A 20,106-nucleotide genomic window follows, 5' to 3' on the forward strand; every position below is an offset into this window, starting at 1 on the left:
AGTTTATTTTAGATAAAATCAAATTAAAAGATACCCCAAAACTATCACACAGCAACAGGCGAAGATGGATCACTGCAATCTCTTCACAACAGCCATTACAATCAAAAGCCAAACTTTCACAGTTTAATAATCTGAAGGGGTTTGGGCTGTGCTTTTTTGTTACTGGTTTTTCTTTTTACTCCAAAGTTCTGAGTGCAAAGTCTGTATAGCAGCATGTCAATTTAGCTGTAGGAGGCACTTACTTGATATCTAAAAAGCAGGAAAAAATGTGCATGTGTACTTTGTTACATAAAGTTAGTCATTTGCAATTTAGGAGTAAAATACAAAAAGGATGGATATGATAATGAATGACGATAAAATAAAGTGTGCCACTGTAGCCAGAATGAACTGAAAGCTGAAGCATGCACGTTACAAGAAACTTCATGACCTTTACAAGATGCTGCACCTCTGTAGGAAGGATAGAGGCAAAATGCTGTGAACAAAAATAAGAAGAATCCACTAGGAATAAGTTAATTGTATAAAATCCACCAATGGGCTTATGGCAAAAAAAAAATACTATAAATATGTTTTCTGGGAGGAGGATCTGGACACATTATACTACTATGAACCACCTTTATCTTCTGCATGTTAGGATCTTTTTCTGGTAAATACTGACCCGTTCTTCTCTTTTCAAGCATGTTAGGTATTATCACCCAATCATTACTTAAACGCAAGGAAGGATCATGCGGGAAAGAGTGAAGAGAAAGGAATCCAAGCTAAAAAAAAAACCAAACAACCAAAAAATCCCCAAGCAGCAAATTTATTGCTCATAGAAGACCCAACATACTTATCTCTTAGGAAAAGAAAATCCTTGTTGCAAAATAGCTCTTTGGTCATAGGCATCTATCTGTAACAGACAGTCTACAGAAGTACAATGCCAGAGAGATTCCACAAGGCTTCAGTAAGTCTTAGTTAATCTCATACATGCACAGACATACACAAACCCCTATATATCCCTTGGTCCTCACTGGGAAACAGTATACCTGCAATAATATTCTCCTATACTTCCTATTGACTGTAATGAATATATCAACACTGAGTATGTTTCCCACATAAAACATCTTTCATTCTTAAGCAACCAGAATATACCAGTGCAGTGCTCCAGTTAAAGGAGTGCTTTGACTTCCCACCAACCACTGCCTTCCAATTCCTAAAAATGCACAGTGTCAGCCTACAGCAGAACTGTATTTGTGCAACACCTTCTTGTTGACACAATGCAAAAAATAAATTTGGAAGAGAGACATGTTAACAGGTTAATAAAAAGCATTTTGTTTAAATTGCTTTTGCAGTACTAAAGCCAGTCTTTTTCCAAGTTAAACGGTCATGTACGGTCATGTGTGATACCATCATATATGGTAACATGTACATACCATCATACAAAACACAAAAAAGCCACATACACCTATGGAAACACTCATATTTAGCCCCATGCTTACAGAAATATGCTGCAAAGAGAGTCTGTTTTAAAATGTTACATGAGAGTTTTATGACAGAATACAAATGAGATTAATACAGAGATATCAGCAGTGCATGACGTAGGAGTATGAAGCGGGATGTCAAAATGTCCAGAGAAACAATTTTATTCAGTAAATCTAACACTGAACAAAGTTGTTACTAGACAGAATGACAATGTCAAATTACAGGTCTGTATATAAATCAGTCAAATTCCTCATGCCTACATATCGCTAATAAACAGCTACAAGGTAGAGGGAGGAGGTAAAGTCAAAGTAAAAAGCATACATTTGATGGAAGGAGAGTGTAAGGAAGTATGTGTCCATTTTATAACAATTAACACATTACTGCATTTTATACATTGCTTACAAAGATTATACTTGAAATGCATGGGCAATCATTGAATAAATTCATAAAAGTAAAAACTGAATTCCAGTCATCTAGTTTTTATAAGATCCCACATGTTGCTGTGGCCAGGACATCCAATGTGCAACCAACATGAAAAGTTAATTCTAGTCTCTGGAGTAGTTTGCATAAAATCATTCATCCATGGACCATTAAATAAAGTTACTGTAAATAAGTTTTACCTGTCTTATTTATGAGTGAAAACTAAGTATTTTTTTCTGCACATGCATATACAAAAAATATATACTTTCAAAAGTCAGTGCACCAGAGCATTCTGTCAGGCTTCAAAGTAAGTAAATAAAATGAAAACTCCCAAATATTAGGCATGATGATGTACCTATTTCACGCTTTCTTGACAGGTATCTTCTATGTTAAATAAAAGTCAAGCTAAAAGGTGAATTGAAATGAGTTTGGAGCACTTTACTGTAAACAAAATGAAATTAAAAGGTGATTTTCAAAAATTCAAGATTACTGCTTCAGACTCTGATATATTAAATGCATTTGAGGATCTCTTATTTAGAGTATCAGAGTTTAAAGGTATTTTTCTACCAGGAAAAGCTTTTATGCAGTTTGAACTTCTAAAATAAACACAAGCCAGTGTTAATAAAAGCAAATCAATAATTTTTGTTAAATTTTAATAATCTTGAAAACCCACAAATTAAACCATGAGCAGCCTGAGTTGAGATGTCAGTTAGCTGTGTTTCTATGACAACCTAGAGGAATAGTACAAGTCCTGACTTGCAGCAAAGCTAAGATATAGAGTGAAATTTACCCCATATCAGAGAACTCATGGCTTTCCTTTTTTAAGGGAAAAATAATAAAAAATCAATTGTTGAACTTACATGTATTTTTACTAACTGCATGACACTTTTAATTAAAATCTCCTAGAGGATTCTAAAAATTTGAAAATAAATTTTGTAACACTGCTTTTTGTACCACCACTTAATACTACTTCAATATTTAATGCCTAAAATGATCTGAAATAACAATATTAAATGTTGAGACTCTTGACAAATGTTTTAAGAGAAAAATAAATACTTATTGCACAAAATGTATAAAGCACATTTTGTAAAGCACACATGGCAGCCTTAAAATCTGAAAGGCAAGGAGACTCACAGAGCTGTCAGGAGGAAGGTACCTTTGTGATGTGATAAAATAAATAATGACCATTTTTCAACAACTGGAATGCTAACTTGACACTCATACTCCATTTAATTTTCCACTTGCCTTTTAAAGCTAAAACTAGCAGTCATATCACTAAAATATGCTGTAAAGAACAGGCATCCATAAACATTTCCCACTGAAAGCACATTTCCAACTGAATAAAATACTCTAATTAGCTCCTAAGACTAATACAAACTCCTTCCTACTGAGAGCTCTTCCAGTTGTCATTGCTGAACACTCCTGAACTGAAAACAAATACTTTCTCATTCACCCAGCACCTATGGAATACCAACTCTTCTTCTGGAACGGATTTACAAAACTAACAAGACCTACACATGTGCAACAAGCTCTCAACAGGCCAGTACCACTGCGAGGGATTCTCATCAGCCTTTCTGAACTCAGGTTCACAACCTTCTTCAGATATTCTGCCCTACCTTTCCTAGCTTTTCCTACAGGAACTGCTGTGCTGGAACCATGAGTAGGAAAAAAGAAAAAAAATCTGAAATCAGTCCTTGTGAAAAAAATTTCCAGAAGGAACCTGTGGGCAGTTCCCAGAGTTATTCCATTAGCCCACATTTGCTCCTGCAGCAGCAGATCTGCCCACAAGACAGTCTGTCACATGAACATTGCTCTATTGATTACAGATACTCTAATTATGTTACAGGTACTGACTGTAAAAGTGTCATCCTTACCACACAATTTGCCCTCAAATTTCATCAAAGCCTTTATGGAAATAAACATTGCATACATTATTAGGCAAGTGTCCTTCTCCTTTGCTGCACATCTTCTGTCTGGTCCCAGATAAAATTGCAATTACTCTAAATGTCCATTCCAGCCTTGTTTATGCCTGCAAGTTTTGATCCTGCAAAGCATTTAAACTCCAATACAAAAATAGCTGAAGTCCATCACTGAAGCAATTTCAAAAAGGACATGCTTACACCCTACTCCAACAAGGCCCTAGTGTCATAGGCCTTCTTAAAAGGCTATGGCTGAAAAAGAAAAAAAGACAAAATAAACAAAAACCCTACAGTTAATTTTCTTTTTTTACATGCTTTCTATCAAGTTTACATTGATTTCAGAGATTATAAGAAAAATGGTGAATTACTTCATTTCCTCCTGGCCAGGACAGGGTTAATTTTTGCAGTAGCCCTGGGAGGCATGACTAGGACAGAGAGGCTATCCTACACCACCTCAGCCATTGCCAGGTGTGAGGATGACCCACACCGAGGAGAAGGAACCCCATCTCTGAGGAGAAGAAATACTGGTTGGAAGGGGTTCCTTCTGGTTGATCAGAGGACGGGTTGGGTTATGCTGGTTCCAACCCAGAGCAGCAAGTGAGTACGGGTGAGTATTTTTGCATGTGAATCACCCTCTCTCTTTTGTACACTTTAGTTATTAGTACTGTCACTGTTACTGGTAATTTTCTTACCTCACTGTTGTTTCCAGTAAATTGCTCTTATCTCAACCCATCATCTTTCCTTTTTGTGCCTCCTCCTCTCCTCTCCAGCCTATCACAGGGGAAGGGGAGGAGGGGAGCAAGCAAGAAGCATGTGGTGTGTAGAGTCTCAGCAGGAGCACTAAAGAGAGGAGTACCGTTCCTAAATTGCAACACCCCCTAGCTTACTGGGCCATTCAAACCCTCTGCCTCTTTGTGTCTGAATACTTAATGTTTAGGACTTTATAACATCTTATTAAAAAAACCAAAAACCAAACCAAAAAACCTCGTTCTGCTGCAAAGTGCAACCCCAATCTACTGCAAAAAGGTGAGAAGAGACTACTACTTGGCGATTTGTGGGAGTAACTTTTCTTGACATTTAATAGAGGTCAGACCTTGAGAAACCATACCAGCACTTTTATTTATTTAGTCATCACTATCACACAGAAAAAAAAAAAAACAATTAAACCAACTAGTTAGAGCTCCAGAATTACTAGTTTACACACTATATGAAAATCTCCAGCAGAACCAAAGAAACCAACTCAAATTTATTTTTGAATTAAAATAAAACTTCATAGAACATTTTAAGTTATGCAAAACTAAATAAACACATCCTTAGTGCTCCACTGGGGGCATCTCCACTTCTTATAGAAATTCAATGACAAATATAAAAACAAAAAGAAACCAACATAAAAGGACCTCAAAAAAAAAAAAAAAAAGCCCCAAAATGAAGTGCCCAGGGATAGTTCCTTATTTCTCTTGTATACGTGCAGAAGCTCAAAGTGCAGCAAAATACCCAGCAGAACACAATTGCCAACATCATTCATTACTTTCCTTGGTTTTGACATCTTGACTTGATCCAAGGTATAACCATCTCCAACTCCTTATTTTTTTAATAGACATAATGTCTTAATCAGGGCATTGACCGATTGTCTCAGCTTTTGTTTTGAGGGCCTGTGAGGTTGGCTGGAAATGATCTTTCATCTATAAATCCTCTATTTGACATGGGAGCAAAGAGTACCAGCACCAGCACTTAGCCAAGTGCCTGATGTGTGGCTGAGAAGCAGAATGGATGACTTCTAGCCAGACTGCTATGAAAGGAACATCATCAGTGGGGTTTCACACCAACATCTGGCCCCCTGGATCTCTGCAAACCCTTTTCATCACAAGAATTGCCTGGAAGGGCAGGATTGCACCCAGGACGGCTGTGCAAACCTTACTTTGGACAAGGCAGCCCAACAAGAATATTACAAACTTAACTACCACAAGATTTCCCTGACAAGACAAATACTACCCAACAAGAGATACAGATAAAGATTTTTATTTAAACCTTCACAGCATTTCTATATCTGGGAGCTGCACCAAGTGGGTCATAATGCCTCCTTTGGCCCAATAAAGAAATTATGACTATTTTCAGCCTCAGACCTTTGTTAGGACCCAACTAATCTCCATTCATTCAAGGTAAAGAGAAATGAATTTATAGATAAACCTGATTTTACACTTGTTGAACCCCATTCCCCAAAATATACAGGGAAAATATCTAATACCAAGTCCCTCAAACAAGCAGGTTCATTTATCTGCCATCTCTAGTTTTTTCTACCCACATTAAATTCAGTCTAAATGTGGCTCAGACAATCTGGTAATCCAGATAATCAGACAGAAGCCTCTAAATTCTCAGAATCACCCTGCGAATATCCATGTGCATCATTTCTCACTTCCTTCTTTACCATATTTTACACCAAAATATATTTTCTAATAGCTATATGCTAAAAAACTAAGATTTACCATACTTTTCTTGTATCTAAGGGCAGTAATTAAGCTTAACAAACCATACAGTTTCTTCACCCTGGAAATAATGCTTCAGTTTAGACACCCTTAGTCAGCTAGGACAATGAGCAAATTCTTCAACTTTGCTGATTTGGAAAACAAGGCAAGATGAAGGCAGAGCAACTCTCCACTACAGCTCTGTAGGACTAGGTCTGCTGACAGGGTTACTCTCAGTTTTGGGATGCAAATGGAAAACGGTGTGTTGTGGTTTGAGGGGAAATGTTTTTTTTGGGATGGTGTGGTCACGCCCATCGGTGTCCAGATTTTAATATTGGCACCTGGTTTGTCCACTGAGGGCATGGATACGCCTCTGAGAACACAGGGGGTTAAAAGCTGTGAACTCCCACTGGAAGTTCCTTTTGAGTTCCGGTCCTGGACCAGAGCAGACCTCCCCTGTCCAGCTCCTAGCTGGGCAGGGGGGAGGGGAGCCATGCGGCCGGAGGGAGGTAGGCCAGGCCTGGGCCGAAGGGTGGAGGAGCATTGCACTGCGAGGGCTTCGGGCAGCCATCCCCCCATTCCCCCCCCCCCCCGGGAGGAAGAGAGAGAGAGAGCAGACTGTGCTTGTGATAGCGCGGCTGGAGTGAAGGAGAAGGGAGGGGTGCCCAGCAGGGCAGCCAGCCGTGGGAGTTCATGAACCAAACAGGCAGAGCCTGGGACTTTTAACCCTTCTTGGGATGATGGAAACCTTGCAAATGCTGATTACTCCTAGAGTTGGTGAGATTGAGAGAAGTTGAGAAGAATTCTAGGTGGGAGGAGATGATGGAGTGGCTTTTGGCTGGACTTTTCTTGGATAGCTATGGACAGAACCCTTGAGTTCCTGTGACACAGAGACTGCATTCTAGGGGGAGGCAAGGGCTCAGAGCCAGGAGAGTGCGGTGATGTGAAGGTGTATGAACAGAGACAACGGGTGAGGAGGGTGGTGGTGGTGCCCTCCATCTTCGAAGAAGAAGAAGAGGAAGATGATCTCTGTTCAAGAGACCCCTCAGCCCCAGGGGGTGAAACATGGGGGGGGGGGTACAGGTGTCCCAAAAGGAGAGGGACTGTGCTCTTTTTTTGGAACTGGACAAAGCATCCTTAAAGGGAAAAACCCTAGAAGCAGCTCTGGTCCATGTGCAGTGGTGAGAGCACTGGACATGGAAGGAAGAGGTCACGATGGCAAAATGTTCTCTGGACGGTGCCACACGTGACACGGAAACACGAGAAGTTTCGATTGTTTCCTGGGTGAAGTCTGTGGTGCAAGAGGGACTCCTCTCTTCTCAAATAATTGAGAATTGATTATCCAAAGGGTGGTAACAGAATTAGGAAATTTGGTGGGGGGAGGAGGAGGAAATTTGGAAGGTTTTCATCCTGTGTTCTGTGTGTTTTTTCCCTGTAGCTTTATGTTAATGAAGTTTTTCTCCTTTCAGTCATAAGTTGGAGCCTGCTCTGCTCTGTCTCTGATCACATCTCACAGTAGATAGCAGGAAAAGAGGTTTTCTCATGGAAGCACTGGCATTTCGCCAGGCTCAGACCATGACACAGTGACTCTGCCCTGCCACAATATTATGAAGATTAAAGGGTTGCCCTCACAGTCAAACTAACCCACCTATAATCCAATTATCCAAAACACATAAAGGGCCTGGCTCCTGCTCTAACACTTAACCTCCACTTTTAAGACTGCAGTCTTGAAGGCTCACAAGCCTTCCCCAAGCCCCCCCTTACAAACCTCCCCTGCTCCATCCCCTTGTAATCCTCAGATGGACCTTTGCTGATACCCTAACTTCCCTCAAACACTTTATCAAGCCCTCTCAGCCTAGACTACAAGTCTAATTTCAACACTTTTCAGTGTGCCTGCCAGGAACCCCATCTTCTTCCTCTCCAACAACCATGTCCTCAGTCAGAAGCTCACTTCCAGCCAGGCAACCCTCATGGCACAGCTTCCCAATACAGGGTTTTTAATGACTGTTTATAGCCTGACATGAAACAGCTGTTTACAGAACACCAGAATTCAGCATGAACAGCTCACCAAATATACAACAGGTGGTTCTTGGAAAAGGCAGGCCACAGCTCCCATCTCAGCAGCACACCCACAGAGCTCAGAGACCTTCAGAGGACAGAGAGCAAGACTGACCACTGAGTAAATGGATTTGGCAATGCACACAATTACCATCCCGTATTTCCATGACCTCTTTCCATATCTTAGAATAACAGATGTTCTTATAATACATGGAAGGAAAAGGAATTTTATTTACTAATTCAAGGTTGACATATGCAAATGAACACACTGCTCATTTGCAATACAAGAGAATATGGCAAATGAATAAAAATATCTAGCAAAAAAACCTACTGCAAGTGAAAATATCACATGGTAGCAATACATGACTTTAATACATGCAGAAGGGTTAATAAAAGTAGAAAATATTAAGCAGCAAGCTGTAAAAAATTGCTAACATCTGTTGATGAATTTAAGGAAGTAACATCATCATGTCACAATAGAGTTGGGAGATCCCTTTGACTTCCACCCCTGACCATGTCAAAGTCCCTGTACTATCTGGCAAAACCAATGAATATTGGTTGTTATTTTGTTTGTTTTTTGAGAACATGAAGAAAAACTCCTAATCTTTACCTACTCAATGCTTACCCTGCTCACAACTGTAAGTACAATAACAACCGGGTTATACCTGTGATGAGGTAAATTTGCCTTCTCCCCCTCTTCCTTGTTATATCCCTATTTCACAGTCACAAAACAGTTGGTCTTTATAAATCCTACTATTGTCTTATGACTGCAGGCATCAGAATATAACTTGCACTTAAAAGATGAGGGGTAGAAGTTTTGAACCCTACACATTAAATTGGTGTATTATCTATGTCATATCAGAATGAACCCAGGAATATTTCTGGACATATGTCCATTTCCTTCTACCCTTACAGCAAACATGTTCAACTTTAAGTAATCTGACCCACTATTAACTGCATTATGTGTGCATACCAGAAGAGTTTTATTTTTCCTCAGCATCACTTGGAAAAATCTATTTGAAGACGATGACCAATTCTGGTCAGAGGAGGGGTATGAAAATGGTTTGTTTTTGGAAAGTCAAAATTGTCAAAAGATGCAAATTACTGAGGTGGGCAATGAGGATGTAACACTATCATTGTAAAGGAGGCAGCTATTTCTTCAAAGTTCTTCCACTGCAATGTCAGGCTTCTTTGGTGTTTGCTTCTGACGCTGCCACTTTTGAAAGAAACGGCACAGAAGACAACCTATTGCCTGCCATTCTGACATGAATGTCAGGAAAAAACCTTAGCCCAAATCCTGCTTCTTCTCACACCAACTGAAATGCATGTTATAGTTTAGAAATAATTTAAATAATCATTATTTCTGAAAAAAAGCTGGAAATTCACAACAAAGATTTAAAATTTTTTATTTTCGTTGTTGCAAAACCTCTAGAAGACTGTTACTCTTTACAATCAAAAAACACATAAAGTATAATTTAGAATCTAATTTAGTCCTTAAAGAGATAGCACCTTGTGCTGGTTTTGCAATAATTGATTTTTGGTGAAGAGGGAAAAAGCCAGCAGTGGAAGTGATTCTCCGTGAGGAGCTGCTAGTGGCTTCCTCCATGCCTGGCAAAAACAATCATTGGCTAGATTGGAAAACTGGCACAGTGCTAAGCCAATTACCTCTGGAAAAGCTGGAAACGCCTCTCTGATACACACAGAGGAACGTATTAAGAATGAAAAAAACGCAGGAAGCTCTCTTGCTCACTGCTCTGAACAGAGGAGTAGGGGGCCAGCTGGGGCACCTTTCCCGGAAGGGCTGCAGCTCTCTCGGCAGGGATCGTAATGGACTTTATTTACTTGGACGCTTTTAACCAGCCATGCTGCAGACAGAAAGACAAAAGCAGTGGCAGCAGTGTTTCTTTTTTTGGTGTCCTGAATGAAGAAAAGGCGCGGAGTGGAGCCAGCAGTCGACACGGCTTGCACAGTGCCAGCTGAGCCCATGTGACCAACTGAGAGACAGGCACAGTTAGCAATTCCCTGACTGCAGAGCCTGGACAAGATTAACTTTTTAGCACTGCAGAATTCTACAAAAACTGCTTCAATTAGTAGAACTTGAGAACAAATGAACCTACAGTGCTGGTTTTGCATTGGAGGCATTCACAGAAGTGCCTCAACAGTTTCCTAAGAAAAGCTGCTAGCAGTTTCCTCCGTGTCTGACAAAAAACGCAATCAGTAATTAGTTTTAAGAATTGACAATCTGTTAAACCACTGAGAAAGCTAAACGTGCCTTTGTGAATGCACATGTTAAAGACTAAAAACTCCCAGGAAGTTCTCTTTTGCTTCCAGCCCTGAGCAGGTAGCAAGGCCGGCCCAGCTTCCATCTCAGCATGGCCGGGCCGGGTGGGCTCTGCCATGGGGCCAGGCCCCTTCAGCTGCTGGGCAGTGGGAGGGGAGGCCATCGGTCCCTGGCGTGCTGCAGCTGAGCCCTGGCCTGGCTGCGGAGATCCTAGCCACTGCCCGAAGCCCATCCCAGCCCAGCCACGGCTCTAGCCACAAGCTACCAAGCCTGGCTGGGGTCACGGGACCATCTGCAGGACCCAGGCAAGATATCAGCTCTTTCAGTGCACAGATAAGACTTGCAGACCTTCAGTCCTCCCGCAAGTGAGAAAAAAGGACAGAGTGAGAACACATAGAAGAACAACATGAAGACACCAAGGTCAGTGAAGAAAGAGTCAAATGCCTTGATCTTGAGGATGAAATCCTCTTGTAAAGCTTCAGAGAAGAATGTAATTGATTCATCAGACTCTTTTTCCCTGTAACCCATTGAAACAATGGGAAGATTAAGTGTTCAAATTGCAGATATGAGCAAAGGACTCTATGCTAAAGTAAGCAAATGTTGAAGCAGCTGTGATCCCACAAGAAGTTTGAACAGAGAGAAAAAAGTGATGAAGACTCTCTGCCCCAGGGAAAGAAGAAGACCTCTGTTCTCAGAGATGAAGACGATCTCAAAGACAGATAAAGAGAACCTTCGCTCTTGAACAGCTCATCCTTAAAATAGTACCTCATAAGTTGACACGGCCCATAAATGCAGCTGTGGGGAAAGCTGTGAAAAATGGGAGGGACTTCACGATTGCAGATTTCCGGGCAGCTGCTATTTGTGGAAATTAAAAGCCACGAGAGAACTGTTTTTTTGTAGAAAAGTCTACATAAATTAACAAGAGGGACTTCTCTCCCTGAGTGAACCGAAGAAGGACTATTCTAGAAGTGATAAACTGACTAAATTGTTTCTGTATGTTGTTAGTGAGAAAGAAAAGGTTGCAGGGGTGAGGAGAAGTGTTCTAAAAATTTTATTCTGATTCTTACTATTCTTTCTTTTCATTACTGTCAATAAAGTTTTCTTTATACCCTTTTCAAGTTTGAGCCTACTTTGCCTTCCTCCTAATCCTATCTCAGAACAAAAATAAATAAGTATATTCTAGTGAGTGCACTGGTATTTAACCAGCGCTAAAACCCACCACACCTACAAACATTAATTCTCTCCTGAGTCAGAGAAAAGGAAAAAGTGAAGACACATGAGAACACTATGAGAACACTAAGGTAGGTGAAAAAGAGGGAGGGAGAGGAGGAGGTGCTCCAAGCATTGGAGCTAAGATTCTTCTGAAGGCTGTGGTGAGGACTATAATACAATTTTCCCTCTAATTCATGAAGTGCATGGGGGGAAAGGTGTTCTAAAAGTTTATTTTAGTCCTCATTATCCTCTTTTAATTCTGTTGACAAATTTTTCTTCCTTTATACCTTTTAGAATTTTGAGTTTTTTAAAGTGTTTTCTCCTAATCCTTATTTCACCCCATGAGTTTTCTTTTCCCCTCCTCTGCTTAACTATAGCAGAAGAAAATGAATAAATTATTTTCAGAGGTGCACTGGCGTTTGGCCAGTGTCAACTTATCACACATCTCAAATTCATTTGCTAAAGCTCCTCAAGTAGATGTCCCCATATTTGTTTTTTAAAAAGAAAAAACGTTCTCTGTTCTAAAGTGATGCAAACACAGATTCCCTGATTGGCCATTTCTAGGTCTTACCTGGCCTTCCTTCAGAAGAAAAAAAATCGAGAATCAAGCAGAGGAAAGCACTCCATCCCCCACTATTTTGGATGATATATCCACTTCTGCTGAAGAATCAAGTGCCACAGAGCAAACAAGGACAATTATTGTTGTTAACAGTCTGTGCAACTATTATGAAGTGCAGCTTCATCATTACTGTTTCTCCATCCCTAGGATACGGTTTCCAGACTTCTGCTCCTACCTCAGTGATAAAGGGACTATCTATGCTATTTTCAGAATTAGGATCTTAACTCAATTTCTCTCAATGTAATGAAATCTCTAACATTAATGGAATACCAAGAAAAACTCAGACTAAGGCCTTTAGCCAGGCTGCTTGATAGTACCAAAAGTGGAGTGGAATATAGTTTTATTGCAAGTTGTTGTTTTATTTACTGTGTTGAATTTAAATCCTGAGCACTTTACCAGACCGTCTGAAAGCTCACTGAGAGAACACAAGCCTCTTTTCCTCCATTATTTTCATAAAAAAAAGCTGTTCCTACAGGAAAATTTTAACAAAGCAGAAAAAAAAAAACTGATTTAAGAATGAGAATAGCAAAGAGCATGTCATCATGAAGTCACTGGCTGAAAAGCAGGTAGTAGTGAATAAAAGCTAGAAACCCATTAAAGTTTTCAACTTGTACAAGAATTAATTTTAGTTCTGCAACTATTGGTACACAAGAAAAGAAAAGGCACGAAGACTGAAATTTCTAAACTATGAAAGCATATTTGTGACTTATGCTGCTAAAAATATTTTCTCTTATTCTATGGTGAAAATACAGTAATGTTAGTTCTGTGAAAAACATGAATAACCTCTGATCTCATTCCTTTACAACTGTTCATAAGGCACATCACCAACGCTTTTCCAGTACCTAGCTGTAAAATTTGTAAATATGGGTTAGGATGGTAAAATTTCACACAGCAGCTTTCTGTTCTCCCCATGCATTTTCCACAGGGATTTATTTAATACCCTGGGAAAATGCAGATATACACCAGGAGCATGGAATTAAGATGATATGGCTGCCTGTGGATATGTCTCAAAATAGGCTGCATTTACAGTATGAAATGACACAGATGAAAGACAAAACAGAGCATTTTAATTCTTCGCAAAACTGTTGTGACATACAGAATATTAGACTATTTTTGCACAACACCAATTGAAGATTTACTCCTACAGGTTTGAAGGAGCTGGGCACCAGCCAAGTTTTGAAGCATAAGTGACAACAGAGATGACATACTTGCACATGACCAACCCTCAAAAATGGCATGTTTAAAAAAAATAGTAGTAGAAAGTCCATATAATACAATTTGGTTTCATTTCAACTACCTCAGTTTATTTTGCTGATAGTTTTGTGCATGACAAAGAACACCTGAAACTTCCAAATCCGCTTGAGTGTTCAAAAACATAGGACAAGTCTATCCACACCATGTGCACTATACAGAGGCAGCACAGGATAGGCTGTTTTATCTTCCATGTCCAAATCCAATTCCAGCACAGAAAAATCCAAACTCAGTTCAAATATCAATGAAGCTACACATTTCTACTTTTACTGTCCTTTTGCTGAGCAAGGAACTTGGGCAAACATTTGTTTCCCCTGTGAACACTACTCAAGCAACCCCGTTGCCACCTTGTGATCTACTGTGTATGAAAAGCTGACAATGCAGTCTTGAGAATAGCAGTTTTTGAAGCTCACCTACCCACCACGGGGGAAGAGCTGAATTTCACCATTACTTTATTTTTGCAGCCAGGAGTGTTATTCCATACAGAGAAATACATTTAATGTTTTGGAAAAGCCAGGTCCGCATACTCTGCTAACACAGTAGCTTTGCAATTGCATTTAATTTATGTAGGAAGCACAGCAGCGCTTTTACTTTTTATGTACCAAAACACACAAATAGAACAGGCACTTCTGGTTAATATTAATAGCTCATTAAATTAAGTATTTAATTTTCACTCAAAACCAGAACATCTTAAAAGAATATTGCAATAATCCATTTCTTTCCTGCAAGTCAATCCTTTAATAATGTTTATTATAATGTTAAGTTACTAGTGACTGCAAACTTGTTTTTCAAATTAATGTAGGGAAAGATTCCATTTAAACTTCAATAAATATTTTACTATGCTCATCCTACTGACTCAAATTGATAAATTATTTGCACGATACATTTTCTCATCAATAAGGAGAACTTAGTACTTGGAATTTATGTAACTTTTCCTTCCATTCTCCCCAAAAGGCCAATTTAATTTAAAACCATACAGAGAGAAGTAATCTCTCTTCAGATGTCCAATATTTTTTGAGCATTTTCCTCCCATTTTATATTTTTAAAAATAATCTAGTGTACAACTATTCAGTAATAAGGAAAAGTGGCATGATTAAAGTAATTCCTTTGGAAAAGGTCAGACAGTAGACAAAAAAAGGCAACTCAGACTAAGGTGCAGTGGCCACATCTACTTTTCAACCATCCCTTTTTCTTGCAATGGTGATGCCCCTTCAAATGCTGCTATCCACAGAACAGCTTACCTCTTCCAGCCCAGTGCTCCACGCCTCATATTAAGAGAACGTTTTGATGGAAACAAAATATGACAAGGAGCCTTTTTCACCAGATGCTTTATTTACTTGAAATGATTTAATTGCTTTGACCTAATCCAGACCCAACCTAAAAGACTAAAACTTACAGTGCAATGAAAAGATAAAGAAAATATCAAGGTTTTTTAGTTGCCTTTTTTTAAGGCTTACATTTTTTTCCTAGCTGTGTTCTTCTTCTGATGAGTTTTCAAAACTCTAAAGAACAAAACCACCACTAGTTTCAGTGGTAAAGTGTATCAGAGAGGGATATTTCTAAACCACCAGAAAGAGTCTGAGCACTAGATTAACCAGGAATTTCTACAATACCTTTCTCTCTACAAACTCTCATGAAATTTATTAATATAGCATTTAAATAACTTCTCAAGAAACTAAATGAACAAACATGTCCCTTTCACAGGGTAACAGTGATCAAAACAGCAAAAAATTATAAGAAGGGGACATATAAAAATAGAAGTGCTAGAATGAAAATATATGCAATACTGATGACTAACATATTCATGTATCTAACAAAAAAGCAAGAATACAGGTATCAGTGTACCTTCTTTAAAAAATACTATTCTAATACCTCTTTGCAGAACATGAACATCTGCATCCACATGGCTTTTTTTTTTTTTTTTGTAGTTTAACAAGCAAACAATTGCAAACAAAAAAATTTCTGCTGTACTGCAGTCTCAAAAAAAAGAAACAAAACCACAGTAACTTATGCCTTACATAATCAAGGATCTTTTCTTGGGACATAGCACTCATTCATAATTCCAGGGACATTTGTTCTTGAAAGGGTGCTTCCTATAAAAAAGTCACATGCTGGATCAGCACAATCTGCTCCTAACCCCTGTAATAAATTAGAATGGTGGAGAAAATTTTCAGTCTTTTATTCTTTGCTAATTAGCTGGCAAAACATAACTATCTGTCTGACAGAAAACAGCTCAACTGAGAAAAGTAAGATTTTACAGCAACAGATGCATCGCAAGGAAGGAAAATAATGTGAAAATAAATTCAGATTCAGGCTGTACATAATTTATGGAGATTTTTTTTTTCTCCACAGTTTCCAAATAGCCAAAAGTCTGATTACTTTGCTATCTACTTTTTAGATCTCATCAAATGTGACAGTCCAAATATTAGCTTGGAGCTATAAAATAAAATTAAATAAGCCAATGAAACCACATTGAAACTAGGACTTTTCAGCCAAACAAACCTGCTCAGATCCGCCCTCAAATCTGGCTGTAATTTGATGATTAGACAAAGCTGGGATAAGTAATGCAAACATATTTTAAAAAAAATTTAAAACCCAAAAACCCATCAAAACCACCAAAACCAAATGTCTAAAGTCAAACATACAGAAAGAAAATACTTGTGTTTCAAGACTGAGTAAAATTACTTCACAAAATAAGGAGGCTTTCCCCTAAGAAGTAAAGGACTATTAGATGTACAGCTTCCTCATCATAGCCTGGCATAATGTATTGCAGCCTGACTCTGGGAAAAGAAAATGCATGTAATACCCCAAATTAAATATAAGAACATGATAGGAAAGTGCCAACTGCGCTGCAGTTACCAGAAAAGATCTGTAAGTGCATGCCAACTGTACTGTAGTTACCAGGAAAGAAATGTAATAATTCTTCTACAAGTGCTACAATTTCTACAAATTTTACTAGTAACTACAGCTACCTCTATATCGAAAGAAAGGTCTACTTAAAATCTGAACAAATGCACCACCTCTGCTCATTGATACCTTTGCATTTTACACAGTCTGACTTAAATACCTTTGCATTTTACACAGTCTGACTTAAACACCTGCCCTGGTGTATTTAAGTATTTAATACACCTGCCCTGGTGTATTAAATACTTAAATACACCAGGGCAGCCTTAGGAACTCAATTTCCTGTGGAGCCATTGCTGGAACCAAACCTACACTGATGAGCTTCAGAGGACAGACATTGAAGACAGTCAGTTTTTGCAGACTCCCACATTTGAGGCCTACTATTAAGCTCTACCACCAAGTCCGTGCAAGTAAGCATCCTGGCAATTGTAAAGAGCCTGTCCTTCAAAACAAACCAAGCAGGGAGCAAAACACCACTAGAATCTTATTTGTTAGAAGATGCTAAAGGAATCATAGTACGAGAGTTGCTGTATGAGACAGAATTAATGTATATTTGATTATTTGCTAAAATAATGGCACAGAAGGGTAAAAACAACAGAAAAAAAAATTCCATACTTTGTTTACACATCCAATTCAGACAGGGGCATAATTTACTCAAAATCAGAAATTTTAATATTGCATTCCTCCATAACAGAAAACACATCTATAATGTAAGCTGGATATGTGTCATGTGCCCTCTGGAATAATTAGTAACAATATTCAATCTTATACGAAGAATTTAAATTAAATTAATTGCAAGAGTAACTATATATGTAAACATTTTTAGTACTGTGGTAAGATGTCTATGAAGTCCATTCCATAATGGCTAAAACTAAACACAGGCTGCAAGAATCAGAGGCTCTGATTCTAGAACCACCACCATAAAATACATCCCTGATTATTCAAACTATAGGCCATTCAAAAGAAATAATTACAATTTTATGATCACAAGAGTTAGGAGTGAAGCCATGAGTTTGATCTAAGCTCTGACCATACTTCAAGTATTATAAGCAAGCACTGAGAACATTTTTACACTTTGTGCTTTCACCATTTTGGTTTTATCTGAACAATCTTTAGAAATAGTCTAATCAGTTTCATTCCATTAACTATTTTCTGATTATTATAGATGGGTAATGCAATGGTTGGCTCTCGCAATAAAGGGATGACTATTATGTGTATGTTAAGAGAAGTTTTATTGATAGATATTTATGTTATTGTGATTTGTTGTCTGGACGCCCTCTGTTCTCCCCATAGTCCCCTTTCTCTCCCGGTACTGTTGCCAAGGAACGGCCTTGGTAGTCAGGACATGTGGAAGGAAGGCATTTACCTGCGCCCCTTGCATGGGGCACCTGAGAGGAGGGAAGGCTTGTTACTAGGAGCCACAGCATGACAACACCTGATCTCCAATCAAGTTGCAAGAAAGTGATCTCCACCAATAAATGGCAAAGAAGAGTTGACTGACAGACTTCAAGAGGGGACAGGATTGCTTAATGCAACCCCAGGGGAGTAAAATGCTAAGCAGCCATTTTGGAGACCAGCTTGTGGCTGCTGGGTCACCTGCTCCCAGTGTGCTGTCCTTCTTCCTTATTCACTCTTTTGTTGTATTTTGTTAAAGTTTTAATAAACCTTTGAAATTTTTAAAAGTGAGGAGTCATTTCTCATACTGATAATCAAGATACTAAAGACTGGACTTAATATTCAAAGATGGCTAATGCAAAGCATTTTCAAAGACATTAGAATGACAACTGTTCTTTAGATCCAATATCTACATTCTCAATACATAAATTTCCTTATAACTTCTCTCTGCATGTGAAATTAACATTAAGAATAGATGTCAACTTTAACACAGGTCTAGTCGAGATTTTAGGACTTTAAATTTTGTTAAAGATGCATGATGCCTATTTTTCTTAAGGGGAAAAAACAGTAAACCCCCACCAACCTGGCAACCCATTTATGATTAATTCTGCTGTAAATACTGATTTGCTAAAGCTGAAATCTTGAAAGGCCAGTAAAAGTGCCATTTTTTCATTGCAATAAGCTTTAAGAAAATAAAAAGCACCTCAGCAGGTAATGTCTGCATTCACTGTCCGGAGAATGTCAAGCCTTGAGAGGATTACTATTCTACTGAGTACTGAGTCATTGCCCAGTGATTATCTCCACATCACAAAGCACTATTCACAACGAAGGCATTTCACACTGGAGAAAAAAAGTCTGGCCCGGGCAGCTGTTCCACAGGGCCAAAAACCCCTGCTTCTCACCAGTATTGCCATTCAGTGCCACTGAAGATCACCACTCAATGGCAGGAAGAAAAAAAAAATCTCACAAGAAACAGAGCCACCTTCCACTGCAAAAAGATTTTTTCAGAATCCACCACTACAGTCTCTGCACTCTTCACTGTCATAGAAATTAGGATTTCTGTCTGCTTAGTGCTTAAACCCAGCATAGAGATTTGTCCCTTGGTAAAAAACAAAATCTTCCTAAAAGCTTTATTTATAACATTACTGTTCAGAGACAAACTCCTGAACTCTCTCTAGCTTCCTTCCTCTCTTCACCCCCAGCCCCCTTTTCCCATCACCTACAGCAGTGTAGGCAGATCTCTCCAGAAAATGAGACAATTGTTGACAAAACATTATCTCAAGAATAGAGAGTCTACAGGACATGATTAAGTTAAGACTGTGAAGCTATTAAAACAACAAAGTAATTATCTGAATGTAGTATTACTTGTTATGAACAAAAAAAGTTACCGTTTTTTTTAAGAGAAGGGGCTGCAGAGGAGTCTTCAGTTGAACTAAGAATTGATCGCTGGCCAAGAGTTCTTTGTTAGTGAAATGTTGGAATCACCTCTTGAGTATCCTTAAGTACCGCCGTTTAACTCTCTATTGTGGAGAATTCTTGTTTTTCAGAACCACCCTGGCCTGTTGCCAGGAGGATGACCACCTCCCCTCAGACGGTGGGGAGAGGGAGAAATTTGCATCTCAGGAGACATGCAAATTTATCTCAAACCCAAACTGCACTGGGACAGGACCTTCACCAAATCCTGGAAAGTACCCCAAAAAAGACGAGCCAAAGCAGAATTGAGAAGTCAGGGTGGTGTCTGGACATCAAGGCCGTGGTCCGGAGCCGGCAGAGACGCTTGAAAACCTCAGTCACTCCTCGCCCCAACTAATATGATGCCAGTCGGACCCAGGACCCCCTGGACTGATAGCCCAAACTGAGAAACTTGGGTATACCCCCACTGCCTTTGCGAGGATTGGACTCCCGGCGCCGGCCCCTAGGGGACGGAACTGCAAATTCTCCTCTTTTGAGTCACAGCTGAGAGCGGCAGCAGAAATCCCCAGAATTGCCAAAACCTCACGTCGAGCTAATCACACATTAAATGGAGGAAAGTCTCTTGCTCTGATCATATCATTACTGCATATATAATTATACTTACAAATTTTCATTTTATCAAAACAAAAGCAAATGCACTTCAGTTTATCTCTC

At 39.1% G+C, this 20,106-nt stretch overlaps 1 protein-coding gene across 6 annotated transcripts in view; it reads right to left on the reverse strand.

Annotated features, from left to right (window-relative positions):
* VPS41 (VPS41 subunit of HOPS complex) overlaps positions 1–20,106 on the reverse strand; it is a 111,762-nt gene that overhangs the window by 87,442 nt on the left and 4,214 nt on the right. For 3 of the 6 annotated variants that reach the window (XM_059849615.1, XM_059849634.1, XM_059849598.1), the window contains one exon: positions 8,328–8,405. The exons of the other annotated variants lie outside the window; for them this stretch is intronic. In XM_059849615.1, the coding sequence (XP_059705598.1) occupies positions 8,328–8,405 (78 nt within the window). The remainder of the gene's footprint in view (positions 1–8,327; positions 8,406–20,106) is intronic. 6 annotated transcript variants of the gene reach the window in all.

Source organism: Haemorhous mexicanus, chromosome 1 (assembly GCF_027477595.1).
Source record: "Haemorhous mexicanus isolate bHaeMex1 chromosome 1, bHaeMex1.pri, whole genome shotgun sequence".
NCBI lineage: Eukaryota > Metazoa > Chordata > Aves > Passeriformes > Fringillidae > Haemorhous > Haemorhous mexicanus.